This window comes from Artemia sp. Qi Xiang Cuo, chromosome 7 (genome assembly GCF_049724085.1).
Source record: "Artemia sp. Qi Xiang Cuo chromosome 7, ASM4972408v1, whole genome shotgun sequence".
Taxonomy (NCBI): Eukaryota; Metazoa; Arthropoda; class Branchiopoda; order Anostraca; family Artemiidae; genus Artemia; species Artemia sp. Qi Xiang Cuo.
Genome location: NC_142800.1, coordinates 69,436,695 through 69,454,109, shown reverse-complemented (window position 1 = coordinate 69,454,109; position 17,415 = coordinate 69,436,695). Strand labels below are relative to the sequence as shown.

Below are 17,415 nucleotides of genomic sequence, written 5' to 3'. Positions count from 1 at the left end.
TAAAACACGACTTTACAAAAACCTTTATCCTATAAAGTCTTGAAAGACAAACTGTAATCCTTTCTGTTTTTGAATATGCCAGTTGCATTTGTTCAATACAACTGAAAATTAGCTGCATCAATCCTTACCATATTACAGTTCTAAAGCAAAACTTGTGACTCTTAAACTTTTCAACTAATTAACTGTATATATTCTACATAATTGCAAAATAACTTATAAAATCTTGAAAAAACCTTTTTTCTATGAAGTTGTTGAAGCGAGACTATTATTCGTAGTCTTTTTAGACAAATAAACTGTGTATATCCTATATTACTGCAGAACATTTTACCAGCACCTCCCCCCCCCCCTAAAAAATAGAAGAAAAGCGTTTATTCATCCCTTTTTTTTAATTTTATATGTTTCACTTTCGAATGTACTACCTTTTCAGATATTTACATGAAAGTAAATACCTGATCATTCTTCCCATTAAATTTTGTATATTTCTTGCAATTGACGTCAAATTTTTTTTAACTTTAAATTTACGTTTCAAAAACAAAAGAAAAATTTGTCATTTAAGACTATGATTCACAATAAAAAAAACGATTTACGATTAAAAAGTTGATTTTATAAAAAAAAAATAAACGTATAAGTGAAATCTTCTCTAGCCAAAGTACTTGTCCCATTTACGAGCTTATATCCAACTCGAGTAGAAGAAAAAAGGTAGGACAAATAAAAGCCCGAAAAACTTTTAAGAGGACAGTCTAGCTTTTTGGTGAAAGTGTGATATGGCATTGAGCCACTGTACTAATTTCATTCTTAAGCAATGACTGGTAAGTCTATACAAAGGAACCCGAAAACCCTTCCCTGCTGGCTCTTAAGAAATGGTTTCCATGACAAAAAGTAAATAAAAAATGAGAACAAATATTAGCAAGAAAAAAGAGGTACTAACCACTCCAGTATTTGGATCCTTTGCTCCATTGCTGAAAGTTGATGCTAAAGTTGACGAACAACTTTCATCATAGTGAGCGTTCTGACCATCATTAATAGCAGAGTTAATAGATATGGTCCACATTGAAGCCGCATAACCATCACAATTACAGTCGTCATCTGCACCCCCGTCTCCAGATGCCCAGACGTAAATGTTTCCAAGTCCATTACGACCCTTAAAGAGAATAATTAAAGGTTTTGTGTAAGATAAGGCAGCTAATTCTAAGTTTGAGCCATTTCAAATCATAATCACAGCCTTGAAAAGTTTGCGAGGGGAAGGAACGAGCAATTCTTGTTTTTGTAATCTAAATCTAAGTTTAGAGAGAAGACAGGAAGTAATAAACGACCAAGTGACGTCGCCGTGGTCAATTCTTGGTCATTGAAAGCAAACTTCTCCAAAAATATTTCCAAAATTTTTTCTGAAAATTTATGGAGAACAGACTCCTTGGAATGAAATATAATGAATTACAATTTCTTTGATACAAAAGAATAAAAGAAAAATACAATTCTGAGTAATTTTACCTGCCGGTAATTTTACAATCTTAATTTAATGCCAAGAATATTGCGATATTAAACATAATTTACCGACCGGAAAATTAAATTTCCAAACACAGATCCAAAACAAAAGTTTAGTGAACATTCTTTTACATCAAAATTTTTTCATCATGCCACGGGCAATCTGGCTGCCAAAGTGAACTTCTACTCGTGTGAGAACCTTGCTGAGCACCAACATTTTAAAATAAACACATTGCAAAGAGGGCCAGCTGTGATCCAAGATATATGGCAACTCTTTCGATTTTCGACTAGTTGAAATGACCATATTTTCAATAAATTCCTGACTGTCCCTCTTTTTCTCAACATCACCACTGATTACACAAAGCAGTGACTAGCAATGTTTTTATTATAATAAATAGCTTTATGAGCCTTTTATATAACCTAGTAAGAATTTTTTTCTGCAAAAATTTAAATGTCGAGGAACTTCCAACGAAAAATGAAGTTCCTTCTCATTATCTACGTTAAACTCCAAACTTTTCTTTGAAGTACTAAGCTATTGCTAATGATAGCAAGGAGATAAAAGTAATCAATGCTAATTCAATAGAAGAGCTTGCTATGTTTGGGGCTATTATTTTATAGAAGTAAAGTTAACTAACCCCAATGTGGCATCAAGAGGATGGAATAAAGGCACTTTATAAACTGGTGATTTTGAACTTAAGATTCCAGAATTTGGCTTTAATACAAAAATTAGCAAATTTATGCATAGGCTACCAATTTGTTTGAGAATTATACGTATTAAAAATATAAGAATATAGAGGTTCGTTACGTAAGTTAATTCGTAAGTTACGTATATTTATTACTAATAAAAACGTTCGTAAATAAAATTAAACAAGTTTCGAGAAAGCCATTTAACCAAATAAAAGTAAAATTAATATTCAAATTTTGTTTTTAATTGTTCATGTACGGTGAGCCAAAATCAAAACCTGCATTAGTTCAAAAACGTTCAAAAATTAAATAAAAAAAACAAGTTTTTTAACTGAAAGTAAGGAACAACGTTAAAACTTAAAACGAACAGAACTTATTCCGTATATGAAAGGGGCTGTCCCCGACTCAACTCCTCGCTCTTTACGCTAAAGTTTGACTTTCTAACAACTCTATTTTTTTTTAAACAATGAAAAACTTTAGCGTAAAGAGCGAGGCGTTGAGGAGGGGACAGCCCCTATCATATAGGGAATAATTTCTGTTCGTTTTAAGTTTTAACGTCGTTCCTTACTTTCAGTTAAAAAAACTTGTTTTTTTTATTCAATCTCTAACAAGTGCGGAGCCTCAAGAGGCTGAAAAAATAAATATGAATAAACTTTAGCTAAAAGAAGACCGTTAGAATTTATTTCAATCCAATTATCCTTTTGTTTCATTGTTGATCAATTTGTTTCAAATGAATTTGCAAGCGCGTATTCGTGCATAGATTTATTGAAGAGGGGTGTTTGGCTCTCAATTATTCCACAAACAATGCTTAATTTCCTAACTCCTCTATTTTTTCCCATACGAAACATATGCAAATTAGTCTAATATTAAAAGGAGATAATATCAAGATCAAAAATCTTGATCTAAATCTTGTTTTATTTTATATGAGTTAATGTCATTTATCCAATATTCATAATACGTCTCTTGGTTTTACATGGTTAGATCGTGATTTGAAACATATAGTATATGTACATAGTCGCAAAATTGAGCAATGTTCTATCAAATTCACCTCATTGACTCCTTTTACGATTGCCCTCATAGTAGCATTTCTTGGTCCGTCAACTGTTTTTCCATCATCTGTAGGACCCCAAGAGGCTGAATAAATATCAATCAAATTTGGCTCATGACCCATGGAATTTGCTTCGATTAGATCAGTCATATATGGTTGATCAAGCATACGTATACCTGAAAGTAACTGAATAATTACCACTGAAAAAGTATAAAGTCATATCGTTCTTTTTCATTAAAACATAGGCTATTAGGACAGAGTTTATCAAAATATTCAATACAGGAGGACCTGAATTTTGAATATATTTTAAAGTTCATATTTGTAAATTTTATTGATATCTGACAACTCCTTTGAACAAGGGATATTTTGTTGAATAAAATCTAGGGGAAAAGGAATTTGAGTATGATGTATTTACTGGTATGTTGGTAGGATTAAATGTATCTCTGGCAAAAGTGACAAAATTCCAGAAGACTATCCACAACAGGCATATACGTAGTCTGCCTTAGTCGGAATAGCAAAAGACGGACATATATAAACAAGTATAAACAATGTATAAACAAGTACAAATTTGTACAAACAAGATGGGAGCAATAAAAACATGGATAAACATAAAAGGGAAAAGCTTTTAGGGAGGGTCAGTCCATGGAACTTGTTTCAATCCAATTGTTATTTTTTTAACTTGTTTTTGAACTCGGATTGAATTTGTTTCAATCCAATTGATATATTTTTTTAATTTGTTTTTGAACTTGGATTGAACTTGTTTCAATCCAATTGATAATTTTTTTCAACTTGTTTTTTAACTTGGATTGAACTTGTTTCAATTCAATTGATATCTTTTTTAACTTGTTTTTGAACTTGGATTGAACTTGTTTCAATCCAATTTATAAATTTTTGGCTGATCAAGCCCTGCATATTTGTGAAAGCAAAAAAAAAAAAAAAACAACTGAAGTTTTGTTTCTTGTTTGAAGATAAAAAAAAAGTTAAGCTACTAAAAGAAGGAAATAAGCTGAGATTTCAGATTAATCTTGAGACACAGTTTCATTTTACCCTAATTTGTCAACAAAACTATTTCCTTGATACGAAACATTCCATAAATGAACAAATGCCTAAAACAGCTAATCAAACATGTTGTACCACCGACAAATCTTATTTAGGAAAAACCGTATCCGATCCTTCCTCAGATTTTGTTTGATCACACATTTCATTAAAAAAAAGTGCACAAAGAAGTTTGGAATGGCTGCAGAATACAAAAAAACTAAATGGGAAACAGCACATAGCATTTAAGCATACGTATTTATTATTATTATTATTATCATTATTATTTGTTGTTATAATATGATTTTTTTTCATGTCTAGTTTGAAAATTCAGCCGATTTCTCAATTTTTTTCTTCTTAATTATCTTTTTTCTTTAATGGTTTTGTTTATATTTTTTCTAAATGCTATTCATTTACAGGTTATGGGAGTGCTATAATTGTAGCCGTCTAATGTCAGCTCGCCTTGCGGCTTCTTATAGGCGGACACTTATCGTGATAAAATGTAACCTAATATATTTTTTTCCCTTCAAATGACATCTAATAAACTCCGAACTAATAAATCTCAAATTCTATTTAATTGTCATTTTTTTATGAAATAGAAACAAACTTACTTCAGAATATTAGGATGCATGATGTTTTGTTACGTTTTAAACAGGTTTCGTGACAAAGCGCTCTAGCTAGGTGGTATCAGTTCCAGTGATGCCAAACGTGGTAAAATTGTACCATTTTGGTACATTTTCTCTCTACTTTTATAGTTTAGTATAATCCCCCAAAATAAGGCACATTTTGCAAAATTATGGTACAATTTGGTACAATTCACTATTTTTGTACTGATATTTGTGATCTTTAATTTATAAATAATTTTATTTCACCCTGATCTTGTTTGCCATAGTCAAGATAAGGTGATAGACAAGTAGTCACCGGTCACCTCTTTTCCTTTTTTCGTAAACAGACACTTCCGGCTTCTAAAAGTCAGACAAAAACATCTCTGTCTATCAAGTCTTACCGAGTGAAAATGAGAATTTAACAATGAAGCTATAATGACACGTTAGATTCGTGATGGTCAGGAATCTTTCAACATTGTCAAGAAAAGACACTTTTTTCAAACCTATTAGAAGACAGACACCTCAGAATAAAATTTTATGCATCGACAAGAATCATTCTCCCAGTCCTACAGGCCCTATAATGGAGGTTTCTTGTTGCCAACGACCAACGACGAGCTCTCAGAATGTTAATGGTTATCTAGTTAAAAGAACTCCAGAAACAGTGAGAAAAAAAGCATGGCCATAAGCAGTACTAAAAACAGTGAAGAAGAATGTCAAATATGTTCACCTATTTTGATCAATATTAGAGAACAGTATTCTGACGTGGAAGTTTTAGCTCGAGACAAAAATATATGAAACAATCTGTTTGTTGGGAGTATTATTGCAGATTCAGAGTTGAGCCGATCTGTAAGCAGGGCTGTAGCAAGGGAAGAAGAAATTCAGCAGGGAAGCAGCAAGGGAAGAAGAAGTAGCAGGGAAGAAGTACTAAAAACAGTGAAGAAGAATGTCAAATATCTTCACCTATTTTGATCAATATTAGAGAACAGTATTCTGACGTGGAAGTTTTAGATCGAGACAAAAATATATGAAACAATCTGATTGTTGGGAGTATTATTGCAGATTCAGAGTTGAGCCGATCTGTAAGCAGTGCTGTAGCAAGGGAAGAAGAAATTCAGTCAGATAGCTCAAATGTTTTTGCTAGCTGTAGCAACAGTTTAGAAGGTGACGAAACGTCTTCAGTTACTGATGAAGCGGAATCACACGTTGGAAGAGCTGCTGGAGCTAAGAAAGCCACCACAAAGAAGCAGAATGACAAATAAAACTTACATCAAAGTGAAATATTGACCTTGAGGATAAACATTACATCGACAAAGGGCATACAGGGCAGCCTCGCTGTATTCTGCGTAATACTGACTTTTCAGGTAGTAGTTTTCATATTAGGTGCCACCTGAGCAATCCTACTCATTTAAATTAAATAAGAAAAACAAGTTTTTTAAACTGAAAGTAAGGAGCGACATTAAAACTTAAAACGAACAGAAATTATTCCCTATATGAATGGGGCCGTCTCCTCCTCAACGCCTCACTCTTTACGCTAAAGTTTTTTATTGTTAAAAAAAAATAAAGTTGTGAGACAGAGTTAAACTTTAGCGTAAAGAGCGAGGCATTGAGGCGGGGACAACCCCTTTTCGTAGACAGAATAATTTCTGTACGTTTTAAGTTTTAATGTCGCTCCTTACTTTCAGTTTAAAAAACTTTTTTTATTTAATTTCTGATCGTTTTTTAGTTAATGCAGCTTTTATTTTGGCTCACCGTCATTGAATAAGTAAACAAAATTTGCATAAAAATTTTACTCTTCTTTTTCTAAATGTCTGTCTCTAAATTTGGTTCTGACGTAATTTACAAATTAACTTACGTAACGAACTTCTATATTCGTATATTTTTCTTCTGGCAAAAAATATGTTGCAGATATAATTGCAGATTTTTGCAGATATGAGCTTGAAACCTATGTAATAGGGAGTTCTGATACGTCGAATCTGACGGTGGGATGTTCATTAAAATTTTTTCACTTGTAGGGGATGTTTCCCCCCTCTTGAAGAAATCACGCAAATTTTCTGAGGCTCGTAGCCTTTGATAAGTAATACTAAACTTAATAAAATTTATATATTTAGAATCAGCATTATAAGCCCATTCTTTTGATGCATTTATTGACATCAAAATTCCGTTTTTAAAAGTTTCGATTACTATTGAGCCGTATCGCTTGTCTTAAAAAAAAATTTAATTCACAAACCCCTGAATCACAAAGGCCGTTTAATTAGAATAGATAGCTCTTTTGAAAGCACTAAAAAAAACTGTTGCGTAAAGAGCGAGGTATTGACTTGGGGGAGACCTCCCTCATATAAGTAATAGTTTCTGTTAGTTTTAAGTGCTAATGTTGCTTCTTACTTTCAGTTGAAAAAACTTGTTTTTTTTTATTTAATTTCTGATGGTTTTTTAAATAATGCTTGGAAATCCGGTGCACCCTTCATAGAAATGTCATTTACCCCAAAGAAACATCCTCCACAGAAAGATTCTCCCGAGTAACCCCCTCCTCCCGCCCCCCGCCCCCACCCGAAAAAATCCTTCCTGAAACTGTCTTTATACTTCCAAATAATCAATACAATTTGTAAGTGATGGGCAAAGTTCATAACTTGCAGCCCTTCCCCGGGGAACTGTGGGGGATTAAATCATACTAAAAGACATATTTATTAGATTTTTGACTATGCTGAACAAAATGGTTATCTCAAAATTTTAATTGGGTGACTTTGAGAAAAAAATTAGCGTGGGAGAGGGCCTAGTTGCCCTCCATTTTTTGGAGGGCACGCATCGTGATCTTTCTTCAAGCAAAAAATGTAAATTTCCACCTTTTTGCAGATGGGAGCGTGAAACTTCTTTAATAGGGTTCTCTGCTAAGCTGAATGTGATGGTGTAATTTTCGCTAAAGTTAATTAAAAATGCAAAATTCCACATAGGAGTTTTGCAGATAGGAGTTTGAAGCTTCTTTAATAATGTTCGTTGAAAAGCTGAATCTAATGGTGTGAATTTCGTTAAAGTTAATTTAAAAAATTTGCAATTAAAGCAAAATTTTATTGTTTAAAAAATTGAGTTGTGAGAAAGTCAAACTTTAGCGTAAAGAGCGAGGCGTTGAGGAGGCGACAGCCCCTTTCATATACGGAATAATTTCTGTTCGTTTTAAGTTTTAACGTCGTTCCTTACTTTCGGTTAAAAAAACTTGTTTTTTTTTATTTCATTTGTGAACGTATTTTAATTAATGCAGGTTTTGATTTTGGCTCAAAGTGCATGAATAATTAAAACAAAATTTGCATATTAATTTTACTTTTATTTGGTTAAATGGCTTTCTCGAAACTTGTTGAATTTTATTTACGAACGTTTTTATTAGTAATAAATATACGTAACTTACGAATTAACTTACGTAACGAACTTCTATATTCATATAATTATATTAGGGGGTTTGCCCCCCAGTCAATACCTTGCTCTTAAAGCTAAAGTTCGAATTTTGTTCCAATTCTTTAAAAATGACCCCTTAATCACAAAGGCTGTTAATTAGAATAAATAGCTCTTATGAAAGTACTAAAAAATCTTTGGCTTAAAGAGCAAGGCATTGACTAGAAGGTGAACCCAATCATATAGCTAATAGTTTTTTGTTCGTTTTAATTTTTGATGTTGCTCCTTACTTTCAGTTGAAAAACTTGTTTTTTTATATTTAATTTCTGATTGTTTTAAAAATAATGATGGAAATTCGGCGCCCCCTTCATAGCAATGTCCCTTCCCCTATGAAAACTTCATTCATGAAAAGATCCTCCCATATAACCCCCGACCCACCCCCACCCCCCACTACCAGAAAAAAATTTCCCCTGAAAACGTCTGTATACTTCTCAATAACCAATACTATATGTTAACATTGGATAAAGTTCATAAATTTGAGCCCTCCTCCTGGGGGCTTCGAGGGATTAAGTCATCCTAAAAGACATAGTTACAATATTTTCGACCATGCTGAACAAAATGGCTATCTGAAAATTTTGATCGGGTGACTTTGGGAAAAAAATGAGCGTGAGAGGGGGCCTAGTTGCCCCCATTTTTTTTGGTCACTTAAAAAAGGCACTATAAATTTTAATTTCAGTTACAATGAGCCCTTCCACGATATTGTAGGACCACCGGTTCGATAAAATAACCCCTGGGAAAAAAAAACAAATAAACACGCATCCATGATCTTTCTTCTGGTAAAAAATGCAAAATTCCACATATTTCCAGATAGGTGCTTGAAACCTCTACAGTAGGATTCTTTGATACGCTGAATATGATGGTGTGATTTTTCATTAAGGTTTTATATTTTTTAGGGGGTCTTTCCCCCTTTTTTCGAAAATCAGCTAAATTTTCTCAGGCGCGTAACTTTTGATAGGTAAGATTAAACTTGATGAAACTTATATATTTGAAATCACCATTAAAATGTGACTCTTTTGATGTATCTATTGGTATCAAAATTCCGTTTTTAGAGTTTCGGTTACCATTGAGCCGGGTCGCTCCTTACTTACAGTTCGTTACCACGAACTGTTTGAAAAGGTGTCTGCAACGCCTAGTTTTGCTCCCATGTTACAGTTCTCAATAGATAGTATAAAAAAGAATGACACGCTTCTAAAAAGTCAGATAATCAGGCAGGCTCAACGGATTTTAAATGGATTTCTGGCGAGCCATAACTTGGCAATCAATGTTATGAAAGAGCTTCCAGAAACCTTAAAGAGAGCATTTCCTGACTCGGAAATAGTAAAAAGTGTTCGGTGTGGTCGTACAAAAACTACACATGTGATCAATAAAATATTTGAAGAAGTAGCAAATTTTGACCTGTGCAACCTGATGAGAAAAAACTGTTTTTCGGTAGTCATTGACAAAAGTACTGATGTGAGTAATTCGAAAAGCCCAGTTGCTATTATTCGTCATGTCGATGAAGTGAAGGAAGCTAAGAATGATGGATGGAAGAAAGTTGTGAAGGATCATTCTTGAAATTGGTTGAAGTACAGCAGTGCACAGCTAAAGATCTATATACCGTGTTAATAAAAATTCTATTTCAAGAGATTGGAGTGCCAAAGCTTAATCTGTTTGGTTTTGCATCAGATAATGCATCTGTGATGATGGGGGGAAAAGGGAGTATGCAAGCAAAGCTTTCGCTGGATCTACCAAACCTATTTGTTCTTGGGTGTACATGCCACTCCATCCATTTGTGTGCCAGTGCAACAAGTCATAAGATACCTACAGACGTCGAAAAATTCTGTCAAGACCTCTAAAATTACATTGATTGAAGCCCTAAAATAGCTGGTGAGTTTGCCGAAATGCAGAAAATCATTGAGCTTGACGAACACAGGATCCTGTGCCATGTCACAACTAGGTGGCTTTCCTGACTTCCAGTTATTATGCGTTATCTCGAACAATGGGATTGTTTGATGCTTTTCTTTCGGAGTGAAAGTTTTAAAGAAGGAATTAAGCCACAGCTATACTCTAAAAGTTGCTGTTCTCTGCATTCAAAGCTTATTTTTCTTTTCTCACATATATCCTACTATTTATTAGTGACCTTAATCGGTTGTTTCAGTTGGAGGATACCCAAATTCACATATTGTACAATGGACTTAGTGAGCTGTATAAAGTGATTATCAACCATACTATGAAGCCAAGCTACGTGGAGACGACATAAGCACCTTAGATACAGTTCTGGAACCCGCAGCACTTTCGAGACATGAAAGAAGTAGACTTTGGCAGTCGTGTAGAGTTTACATTTATCAACAACAAAAAAAAAAGCTGCAACTGGCTTAAAAACAATGTGTACGGAATACATGATATAACTGAGCGACGAAATAAGGAAACGTTTTTCAGTTCAAAATAATCGTCAGCTAAAAGCTTAGACAGACAGGACCCAAAGATAGCTATGTCTCCTGACCACTCAAACTTAAGTATTGTCCCACAACTTGTCCAGTTTCTAAGTTTGGCAAAAGAGACTGATGTGGAAAACATTGCCAAAGATTGGGAAAGGCTACCATTTTGCGCTGATCTTGAGAAATGTGTAGATTCTGACCCAGTTTATTTCTGTTTTAAAGTACTAGAAAGATGTGATGGTCCTCAAGTAAAAAGTTTCCCATTCTTGGGTGAATTCATGATGAAAATGCTTATCCTACCACATTCTTCTGCTTGTGCCGGGAGGGCCTTTTCAACTACTAATTTAAACAAAACAAAATTGAGAAATAAACTCGGCTTTACTACTCTTAATTCTGGGTGCTTCCTGGGTTCTAAACGATTTGTTAGCAAGGACTGGAAACCCCCCATGAGCATGGTGTCACACCGTAACTGGCGAAATACTGGAAAAGGGTTCATAATATCTGCAATTGTGAGTGCTGCCATGGCTTCTGATTTAGATAATGATGTTTAATGTCATATTTTTGGTCATTTTTTTTATGTATAGTTTTTGTAGTATAGAGTAGTTGGAACCTCAGATAACTCAAAGTTATAAGCCCAGTTCCAGTTTTAAAAATAAAAGATGCCACTATATTTTAAGCTGATTTAAGAAATAGTGAAAGATATGGTCTCTACTGTACAATTTGCGGGGATATATCCGAATCGACCTAATAAGGTGAGTGAAGGATCTTTTAAAAGCATTTTGGAGAAAAATATTGTTTCAAAATAAAAATTTCCAGTACGTGTTAGACCAGATCATAACCCCCAAAGTCACTTCTTTAATCAGTCCCAATTTAAAGAAAATTTTTTTCCTGTTTTGTTTGTAGGCGGTAGCGCATATTAGGGGAGGGCTACAAGAGCGATCCTCCCCTCCATCGAGATCTTTATATAAGGCAAAAGGGGGATTTGTATGCAAACTATTAAATAGAAAAACAGGTCCCAGCAACTGGTTTTGGGCAATATTCTGTAAGAAAACAAAGTTAAAATTTTGATTTTACCCCCTGATTTGTAATAAAATTCTCATTTGGGACCGATTTCAGCGCGGTGCTGTAAACGGTCGTAAATGGCCGAAAAACACCGACTTTTTGGCCTGTAGTAAAATGCTATTGTAGTAATATATGTTACCCCGAACAATTTCTTCAATTACTGTCAGGAGTAATGAACTGTATTAGAAGAAAGAAAAAAAACGAAGGAATGGAGAAAGAAAGTGAATGAAAATTTTGTATACAAAATGTTCATAGATAGTACTGTATGTCCTTGACGATTCACATGTTACGCGAAGCGTAACACGTGAAAAAAATTAGGATATAGTACAATTTTTTGTCTTTGGTACATTTTTCTTGCGATTTGTGGTACATTTTGTTTTGAAGTGTTGGTAACACTGGCTTACAGTCTGGGAGATGAAGTGCGAGTTTCATAGCCCTTGTTGGAGGAGAACGTATGAAATCGTTCTGCCCAGCTTTTATTTCTTTGCTCTGTTATTTTGCTTTTAAGTGAAAAGCCCCTTTCCAGTGGGTAGGCGAGCAGAAAATATTTTCAAATTAAAGCTAAACTGAAATCTTTAAGTGCTTAATAGGTGGAATTGTTTCATAGCCCCATTCCTAAAGTATTTTTTTCTGAAGAATAAACAGATAAATTTAAAGATCCAAAAAAGGTGCCTTTTCCGAAAGATCTGAAACTGTTGCCGCTTAATTTTACAACACATTCCAGTTTTGTTATGGCTGTGTTGATTATGTCATTTTTCAAAGAGTTCGTGGTAACGAACTGTAAGTACAGAGCGACCCGGCTCAATAGTAACCGAAAGTCTAAAGAAAGGAATTTTGATAGAAATAGATACATCAAAAGACTTGGGGTTTTATGCTGATTTCAAGTATTTAACTTTCATCAAGTTTAGTCTTACCCATGAAGAGTTACGAGCCTGAAAAAATTTAACTTTTTTTTAATAAAAAGGATAAAACACCCCCTAAAAGTTATAGAAACTTAATGAAAATCACTCCGTCAGATTCTGCGTATCAGAGAACCCTCCCGTGAAGGTTTCAAGCTTCTATCTGCAAAAATGTGGAATTTTGTATTTTTTGCTAGAAGAAAGATCACGGATGAGCGTTAGTTTTTTTTTCTACGGGTTATCGTTTTAACCCGGTGGTCCTAAAATGTCACGAGATGACTCCTTCGAATGAAAATTAAGAGTTCTAGTGCCCTTTCTAAGTGACCAAAAAAAATTGGAGGGTAACTAGGCACCCTCCCAAGCTCATTTTTCTCAATGTCATCAGATCAAAATTTTGAAATTGCCATTTTGTTCAGCATAGTAAAAAAATCTGATAACTATATCTTTGAGGATGACTTAATCCCCTACAGTCCCCGGGGGAAGGGCTGCAAGTTAGGAACTTTGCCCATTATTCACGTATAGTATTGGTTATTGGGAAGTATACAGACGTTTTCAGGGAGGGGAGTGGATGTTTTATGGTTGGGTAACAAGGTTGCGTGACAGGGTCTTTCTATGGAGTAAATTTTCATGAGGGAAGAGAAATTTACATGAAGGGGGCGCCGGATGTCCCAACATTAGTTAAAAAACGATCAGAAATTAAATATAAAAAACAAGCTTTTTCAACTGAAAGTAAGGAGCAACATTAAGACTTAAAACGAACAGAAACTATTACGTATATGACGGGATTTTCGCCCCCCCCCCGGCCAAACTTCGCACTTTACGGTAGAATTTGTTTTACTACTTTCAAAAGAGTTAATTATTCTAATTAAATGGCCTTTGTGATTTAGGGGTCATTCTTAAAGAATTAGAACAAAACACGAACTTTAGCGTAAAGAGTGAGGTATTGACGAGGGGACATACCCCCTCATATACGTAATAATTTCTGTTTGTTTTAGGTTTTAATGTTGCTCTTTACTTTCAGTTGAAAAAACTTTTTTTTTTTCGTTTAGGACTGGGACAGAGCAATGTTAAAACGTGTTTTTCTAAATTCATAATTTCTCTCATTACTATCATAATTGGTGATAATTGTTTGCTCCTTAATTAGTACCGACATAAGAAGGTTTTGCCAATGGCAAGGAGATTGAATTTCGAGCCAAGAGGGACGAGATTTAGTGTTTAAACGCTGACCAATTATATTATTGAGCTGTTATAAATTTATTACGTCAGTTTTTTTTTTTTTTTTTTAATTTGTTCATGAAAACCAGTATTTAAACAGAAGTCCTGGATCAATACAAAAACTTGAATTGGAGGCATTTACATCCCCCCCCCTCTACCACTCCTTGTCTCCTGTCAAGTTTTTAATAGAAAGCTCGACATTTGGCATCTTGTTTGAAGCACAATTAAACAAGCATTATGAACCTTTATTATTGGAGGTACAAAGTTGCCGCGTGACCCTCCATCCTCTTGCCTTGATCATTCCATCACCAGCATGTTTGCATTGGATCAGTATCACGCAAGAACGTTTTTAAATTGATATGATTTTAAGACTGAAGGGCTAAGATCCTCTAATATCCTCTCATCCGTCCTACTGCCAGCTGCTCCCCTCTCCAGCTAATTATTAGAATTATAGTCGTGTTCCATCTTCCTTAAAACAAAAGTGTGCAATAATCTTTATTCAAAATTATTTCAAATGGTTCCGTGACTCTCCCAATACATTCTGTTCATTTTCCAGTCGACTTTTTAGCTGAAACCTGGGGATGTTGCCTCTTATTTCACGCGAAATTCTAAAAGAATTTTCAATGTCTATGATCAGATGCATAAAAAGATCTTATGAAACCTTAACTGACCCCCCCCCCCTCCTCCCCCACTACAACAACCACAAATATTTCAACCGCTAAGTACTCTTTTCCACTAATGGGCTTGAAAATCATGAGGAAAGCGACAAGCAAGTTTGGGAAATGAATACTGAGAATCATGATTTCAGAGGCACACTCTCCTTGTCTGACTTTTGCACAAAAGTGCTCAGACCCATTTAAAGCCTCGCCACTGCCATTGATCCAACCGAAGATGGATCATTTCAAAGAAGAGGTTAATCCAGATGTAAGCTGTTTTTATTTATACATTTGTCCTTGTCGCATCCAACGTTTTTTTCTTGTTTGTTTCCGTAGCTCTATAAAATAAGAAAGGTGAAAATACGCTGGAAAAAAAGCCCTTGTTCTCAATAGAGCTCTTCTTTCACACAGAAAATGACAAATATAATTAATGGTTGCTAAAATAGGGTATCTCAATCACTATCCCGCCTTCAGTCCTTCAGGCAACACTTGTACCTACGATGTATTTGTAATAATGTGTAGGAAATAGAAAGGGTGCACTGTAACAAAAAAACGACTACAACAAATGACTCTTATTCTTACGTCTTCATAGTTGTTTTTTAACTGGTATAAAATTGGATTTGCCCGTAAGAAAAACCTTAAAGATAGTCGTTACAAAAATGATTAAAGGGAACAGTAGAGAATTTTCAAATGGTATGGTTGGTTGGACTGGGAAAGACCTCTATTAAGTTATCAAGTAGAAAAATTGATCATATCCCCTAAAACGCATTCCTGTCACTTGTTACTTTATTCTCACAGCTATAGTTTGCAAAATTTTGTACAATGTGAGCAATTTTATTAGGTTAAAGAAAAACTGTGTTTGTAAGAGCAGAACTACATGCAGATCACACGAAACGGAAGAAAACCGAGTGCTGCGGAGACTACCAACTTTGCTCTTGGAACAAAAGTAAGACCGAACAAACTACAAAAAGGTAAAATTCTAGATGAACTACTTTTCATTATCTTGGAAAGGGGCTAGGTTTGGAAAATGAAACTTTCAGTAATGAATCCAGGGCCAGAAACATATTCTGGGAAGGTATTGCCAAGCTACTAAAAGGTCCTACTGGAATTTTGACAAAACAATATTATACCTTATTTTTCAGTTTCCAGTTTCTTTTTCTCTGGTTTTAGTTTTGAAAATGAAATTCCTGTTATTTGAGTAGAATTTAAGCCATATCAACGTTTTTTGTTTCTTCTAAATTTAGGAAATGCATTTGCAGACCTTTGAAACCTCATGAATTGGAAATGAGCAATTGTGAAACTGAAAATACTTTCCTTGTACTTCATTTAAGTGGAAGCTCTCTTCTGCAGGGCTTTGCCTTTCTTTATAACACATAGATTCTTAACGGTCATCAAAGATCAGTATGCCTACTCTCTAGGGGAAGAAGGAGCAGAGGTAGGTAGGCCTACTTCAAAATACCTTCTCAGGACATAAGCTTTCCAGCCCTTTCCAAGATAGCAAAGGTAGCTTGACTAGAATTTAACCTACAAAAGAATTGTCTTTATAATGCGTAGTTAAAACTACTATTATTTTTAGATAGTTTTTTTTAGATTTTGTTATTTTCTTATCAATTAACCGGAAACTGTTGTTTTCTTAGGGATCTATTTGCAATAACCAATCACAAAATTAGGATCGTTATCTTTTTGTTTCTGACAAAAATTGTTTGCTGGTTGCTTTCACACTAATCATAACCTTTAATACCAATTATAACTCTTGTTAATTAGTATCCTGGAAACTTTTTTGCCCCTGAAATCTATTATTAGCTTGCGAAAAATGATTCTTAGCAACAGAGTCTGAGAAGATGACATTTCGAAATCAAGCTAAATCAATTTTAAATTCAAACATATCGAAATTCATCTTAAATGAAACGTTGGTAGAAAGTTTAAACTAAAAGATTTCACTTTTAAAAATACCTAAGGATAAGACGATTATTATTTAATCGTCTATTAAATGATCGAGTTATTATTTGATTAAATAAAAAACAAACAAGTTTTTTCAACTAAAATTAAGGAGCAAAATTGAAACAGAAAACAAACAGAAATTATTCAGTATGTGAGATGAGGGCTGCCCTCATCTCTACCCCTTGCTCGTTACGGTAAAGTTTCTTAGTGCTTTAAAACCTCTCCTATTCCACTTCAACGACCCTTGTGTTTCAGCATTCGTTATAAAGGAACTGAAACGAGAAGTCAGAATTTAGCGTAAACAGTGAGGGATTGAAGATGGTAAGCCCCCCCCCCCTCATATATAGAATAATTTCTGTTCGTTTTAAATTTTAGTGTTGCTCCTTACTTTCAGTTAAAAATATTTTTTTGTATTTAATTTCTGATTGTTTTTTAAATGGTGCCCGCGCCTAACCAAGGTATGATATGGGCTACCGGTACTATAGACCCCATCCCCGACTTTTTTTAAATTTAGAATTTAGATTAAACATTTAGAAATTTTAATGGAGTGTTTGAGTTTAGAGTTTAATATTGGGTTAGTAATTTTAGATTTTAATTGTTAGTTTCAAGAATTTCTTAGTATTTTTAGGTTTATATGTTAGGTAAGATTTGAATGTGTTAGAATATTTTGAATGTATGGGGTTTAAGATTGAATATAATTTTAGGGAATGTGGAAATAGTGTAGGTTTTTATATGAAATTTGAGATTATAAAGTTTAGTTTTGAAGTGATTTTTTTTAAATGATTGTTTGAAATTAAATTTAAAATAGTGGAAATTATGTTATGTATTGTGGGGGATATGATTCACCTGAATTGTGACTTGATTGATTTTGGGAATTTTTCTTAGGAAATTTGTAGCTACCCAATAACGCAAGGCCCAGCGAGAGCAGAA

General features: G+C 34.2%; 1 protein-coding gene across 1 annotated transcript in view; it reads right to left on the bottom strand.

Moving 5' to 3' along the window:
- The window catches only part of amon (prohormone processing protease amontillado), a 336,087-nt gene that overhangs the window by 69,645 nt on the left and 249,027 nt on the right, over positions 1-17,415 (bottom strand). Inside the window, exons 7-8 of the mRNA XM_089092529.1 lie at positions 3,215-3,390; positions 929-1,141 (exon numbers count right to left, since the gene is read on the bottom strand). Of these exons, the coding sequence (XP_088948655.1) occupies positions 929-1,141; positions 3,215-3,390 (389 nt within the window). The remainder of the gene's footprint in view (positions 1-928; positions 1,142-3,214; positions 3,391-17,415) is intronic.